This window comes from Populus euphratica, unplaced genomic scaffold (genome assembly GCF_000495115.2).
Source record: "Populus euphratica unplaced genomic scaffold, PopEup_1.0 scaffold23.1, whole genome shotgun sequence".
In the NCBI taxonomy this organism is placed as follows: domain Eukaryota; kingdom Viridiplantae; phylum Streptophyta; class Magnoliopsida; order Malpighiales; family Salicaceae; genus Populus; species Populus euphratica.
Genome location: NW_011499892.1, coordinates 1,269,777 through 1,274,300, shown reverse-complemented (window position 1 = coordinate 1,274,300; position 4,524 = coordinate 1,269,777). Strand labels below are relative to the sequence as shown.

The following is a 4,524-nucleotide window of genomic DNA, read 5'->3' as shown; positions in this document are numbered from 1 at the left end:
GGGGGGGGGGTTTAGTTCTTGAGTGAGTGAATGGGTTTCCTTGAAACCTCTTCTAAAGACCGCACCTTTTTGTTTTCTTGCGGTTTTTCCAATGAGTTTTGTTTTCAAAATCTTCTGTCTTTAACTGGTGCTGATCTTGTTATCTTCCTCCTCCTCCTCCTCTTCTTCTTTCAAGTAGGGTGCATCATTTTGTTGCCTTTACTTTCCTTTTAGTCTGTTTTATGAGACAGTTTTGATATTATTTAATTCCATTTCATGGTTATTTTATTAACAAGTCAATTAATTTACTAATTATGTGTTAAATGGTTTTTCCTCGTGTGTTTTCAAGGGTATTTAAGCTTGTTTTAAATGTGTTTTTTACACGGAAAACAGTAAAATAATATTTTTTTAAAATAAAACAGGCTTACTCTCAAGTACCTGTATCTTACTATTTTATGAGAGACAGATAATGACACGAAGTGTTATCTTTGTTTTGACTGATAATAATTGTTAATGCTTTTTTTCAACTATTTTAAACTTCCCTTTTGTATTGTGTTTAACAGGATATCTGCGTCTTCTCAGCCATGAATCATTATATTCCTGATTGGAATTTTGAGGGTGATCTTCCTGTCTCCAATCAGAAGAAACCCATAGAGTCTGTACTTTCTCTAAAATTTGATTGCTTGATCTTTAAAGCATCTATCTTTGTACAGGTTGTTGATTTTGGTTGCCCCATCTTTTACCTTTTGCAGGCTAGGCAATGACCTAGTAGAGCTGCTATGGCGAAATGGGCAGGTAGTTTTGCATAGCCAGGCACACAGAAAACCAAGCCCTCATGTTCAAAAACATGATTCACCAACAGTAAAGGGCAGTGGATCAATTCTGAATTCAAGCCATTTGATTCAAGATGATGACGCTGTGTCTTGGATTCAATACCCTCTGGAAGATTCTTTTGAAAAGGAGTTCTGTTCCAATTTTTTCTCGGAATTGCCACCACCACTTTCTGATCAAATTTTGGAAGAAAAGTCGGCTAAATTTGATGCCTCGGCACCTTCACAGCAACAGCATCAGCATCAGCATCAGCGACAACTCAACAACAATAAACCTCATGTGGTTTCTGAATTTTCAGGGAATCCAATGCCCCCTCCAAGAATTCAAGTCCCGGAGAAAAATCATGCTGGTGTAGGAGGATTTGGTGAAGCTGTTAATGCTAACTTTTCTCAGTTCTCCGCCCCCTTTAAAGGAGGTGATTTTAGAACTTCAAATGGACAATTTGGAGGCCAGGGGTCTGGAAACTCTCCCCAAGGGGAGGTCAGGGAGTGTTCGGTGGTAACAGTAGGGTCAAGCAATCAAATTCCACATGATCGTGATATGAGCCGTGCTTCTAGTAATGCTGTGGGGACTAGTACTGCCTTTTCTACTGGACCATCCATGGATGATCCACGAAAAATAGTCTCCGAGAGTGAGAGAGGCAAAACTGAGACACTTGAGGCTACTCTTACCTCATCCTCAGGTGGATCAGGTAGTAGTTTTGGTAGAACATGTAAGCAATCTGCAGGACCTAGTGGTAGCCAGAAAAGAAAAACTATAGACACAGAGGATTCTGAGTACCAAAGTGAGGTGGAAACACAAACTCTCCCTTCATCTGCTCGTAAATTTGTTAATCATTGTATGATGAACATGAGTTGTGAATGATACAGGCTGCCGAACTCGATCTCGATTCAATGGCAGGAAACAATCCAACCAAACGATCAGGATCTACCCGCAGGAATCGTGCAGCTGAAGTGCATAACCTCTCAGAAAGGGTAGGCATACTTGATCTCGTCACGTTTTAAGATTCAAGATTGTATTATTAGTTACTCAATTATTGTCCACTTGTATGCAGAGACGGAGGGATAGGATTAATGAGAAGATGAGAGCATTGCAAGAGCTCATACCTCACTGCTACAAGGTCTTCTTTTCTGAACCTTTTACTTCAAGTTTAACTATCTATCTCTGCTACTCTTGTCTTTGCATGCCTGAGACACTTTTCTGTCTAATCACCTGTGGTTAGCCCAAAATCTTTACCACGGTATGCAGTGTTCGAAAGAAAGGCTTAATATATATATGAAATAATGATTGAATAAAGAAACGAAGTTAAGATATATTTGTGGCAATTGATTAAAGGATAGATTTGGAAATGAGCATTTGTGGGAAAAGTAGGTGTAGATGAGAGCAAGTCCACGATGTGAAAAAAAGGGAATGATCACCTTGGCCTTTTGAGAATATATGAACAAAGATAGTGGCCTAAGAATTGTCCAAAATTTCCTTGGTGTTTAGCCTAAATAATAGTGGAGTTGAATCGAGCACTTCTAGTTGAATTATTACATAACAGGAGTATAGCATAGAGCTCATTTTGCTCCAGGCCTTTATTCTCTTACTTCCAAAATGTCCCTCCTTGTATGAAGTTAAGCTAGTCCTAATGTTGCAGACAGATAAAGCATCAATGCTGGATGAGGCAATTGAGTACTTGAAGTCACTTCAGTTACAACTTCAGGTGTGGTATCGAATCTTGTAAAACCATAGTTTGGGCTTATCATTCTCCATTAACTCAATTCAAGCCACTGACAATTTTTTCTAGGTGTTTCAGGTAATGTGGATGTGTGGTGGGATGGCCCCTATGCTGTTTCCAGGAGTGCAGCATTTCATGTCTCGCATGGGAATGGGTCCCCCTCTGTCTTCTATGCAAAATCCAATGCATTTGCCTAGGGTCCAACTCATTGATCAATCCATTTCTATGGCTCCGACACAGAACCAGGGAGTAATGTGCCAAACTCCAGAGTTGAATCCAGTTAATTTTCACAACCAGATGCAAAATCCAGCTTTCGCTGACCAGTATGCGCGTTTCATGGGCTTCCATATGCAAGCCGCTTCTCAGGTTCCATGTTGCTCCTCTTTTCATGAGATAATAATTTTTGTTGTATGGCTTTTAAAGTAAAATAAATTGCGTTCTGATCTCTTGATCAGAAAATAATTTAGTGATAATGTTCTTGTTGCATTGGTTTGTTCTTGCAGCCCATGAATATGTTCCGGTTTGGCTCGCAAACAGTACAGCAGAATCAAATGATGGCACCGACAAGCAGTGTTGGAGGACCCTTGAGTGCTGGAACCGCAGTCGGTGAAGCTCCTCCAAGTGATGACAAGATGGGTAAGCCTTTCTATTCTCTTTATCTTCCCGGAAAATACAGTTCTATCTGCTAGAACATCCCCAACTTTTGAATTTCTGGATGAAGAATTCCCTCGACCCCACTTAGAGCGGTGGTTATTGTTATTTTTTAAAATATTTTTTATTTAAAAATATATTAAAATTATATTATTATTTTTTTATTTTTAAAAATTTATTCTTGAATATATAAAAAAATAAAAAAAATCAAATTTGGTTGAAACTACAAGCCAAACCAACCCCAAACACAATCAGTGTCTTAATTGTTGGGACATATTTGTTTTCCCAAGTGGATGATAGTGATCCAACCTGAGGGCATTTGATTAGATCCGAAAGAAGCAAATGCAGCCAATTACTGGCTTATCTTTAATTGTCATCCTTTCATGCAACCTGAGGGCATTTGATTAGATCCGAAAGAAGCAAATGCAGCCAATTACTGGCTTATCTTTAATTGTCATCCTTTCATGCAACGAAAGGTCCAAAACCAACTTGCTGGGGTTAGCCACAAAAATCTTTTCCTGTCATTCTGCCCTACCTACAGCCATATGTCAGGCTAAATATGAACTGTACTTGGTGACATTATTCATGTCCACTAATTTCCCTTTCTAGCCGTCCATGGCCCCAGGACAAAACTGTTCGCTTTATAAAGCACGTTCCCTTTTCACGTTTTTTTTTTTTATTGTATGTTTCTTGTTTGACTTGTTGTCGCGAGCAGATACTGCTTAGTGCTTAGCTTAGCTAGTTAAGTCATTTCATTTGGCGTCTTCCAAGTGATCTGCCTCCAAAATCTTTCTCGCACCGGAGATGAGGAAGAGCCTTCCTCAGGAGCTCAAGGTCCAGAAGGCTTTCCGAGTAGCTGAAAGGGGAAAAAAATCTGATGACACAAGTGCGCTGCGCCCTCATTTAAAATTGATCTGACAGCAGTTTTCTGATGTGAACAGGTTAATTGGTGAATATGAATTCTGATCAGGTGTTTATGGTCCCCTGGACGCATAAATCAGGACTATTGCAGGCTGGTGGAAGCAACTTCCTAGTGGATATGCGAAGCATTTAATATCTTACCAATCATCTGCCTACTGAAATAGACGCAATCATATCTTCTTTGTTCATATCCTGAAATAGCTGTTACAGGGATTAAATATCCCCATAGAACTTGTTCCGTAAACATTTTTTATTGAATGTAATGGTTTTGTTTGCGTGTTGCTGTTAACAGGATGGAAACAGCACCATTTTTGTTCCTTTCTGCTAACACACACACACACACACAACGAGATTTGCTATCTCAAGGATGCTAGTCGAGTCCTGCTCCTGCAGGGAGCAGTCTTTCCTGCAGACTGCCTCCA

The 4,524-nt window shown here is 39.6% G+C and overlaps 1 protein-coding gene across 5 annotated transcripts in view; it reads left to right on the top strand.

Moving 5' to 3' along the window:
* Window positions 1–4,387, top strand: part of LOC105131457 (transcription factor PIF4-like) — a 4,800-nt gene extending 413 nt beyond the window's left edge. For 2 of the 5 annotated variants that reach the window (XM_011034442.1, XM_011034441.1), the window contains exons 2-9: window positions 543–634; window positions 732–1,599; window positions 1,680–1,784; window positions 1,865–1,930; window positions 2,450–2,515; window positions 2,600–2,896; window positions 3,034–3,166; window positions 4,123–4,387. In XM_011034442.1, the coding sequence (XP_011032744.1) occupies window positions 564–634; window positions 732–1,599; window positions 1,680–1,784; window positions 1,865–1,930; window positions 2,450–2,515; window positions 2,600–2,896; window positions 3,034–3,166; window positions 4,123–4,127 (1,611 nt within the window). In that variant the 5' untranslated portion in view covers window positions 543–563 and the 3' untranslated portion in view covers window positions 4,128–4,387. The other 3 variants (XM_011034443.1, XM_011034440.1, XM_011034439.1) reach the window with 3 other exon arrangements.
* Window positions 4,388–4,524: the final 137 nt, after the last annotated feature.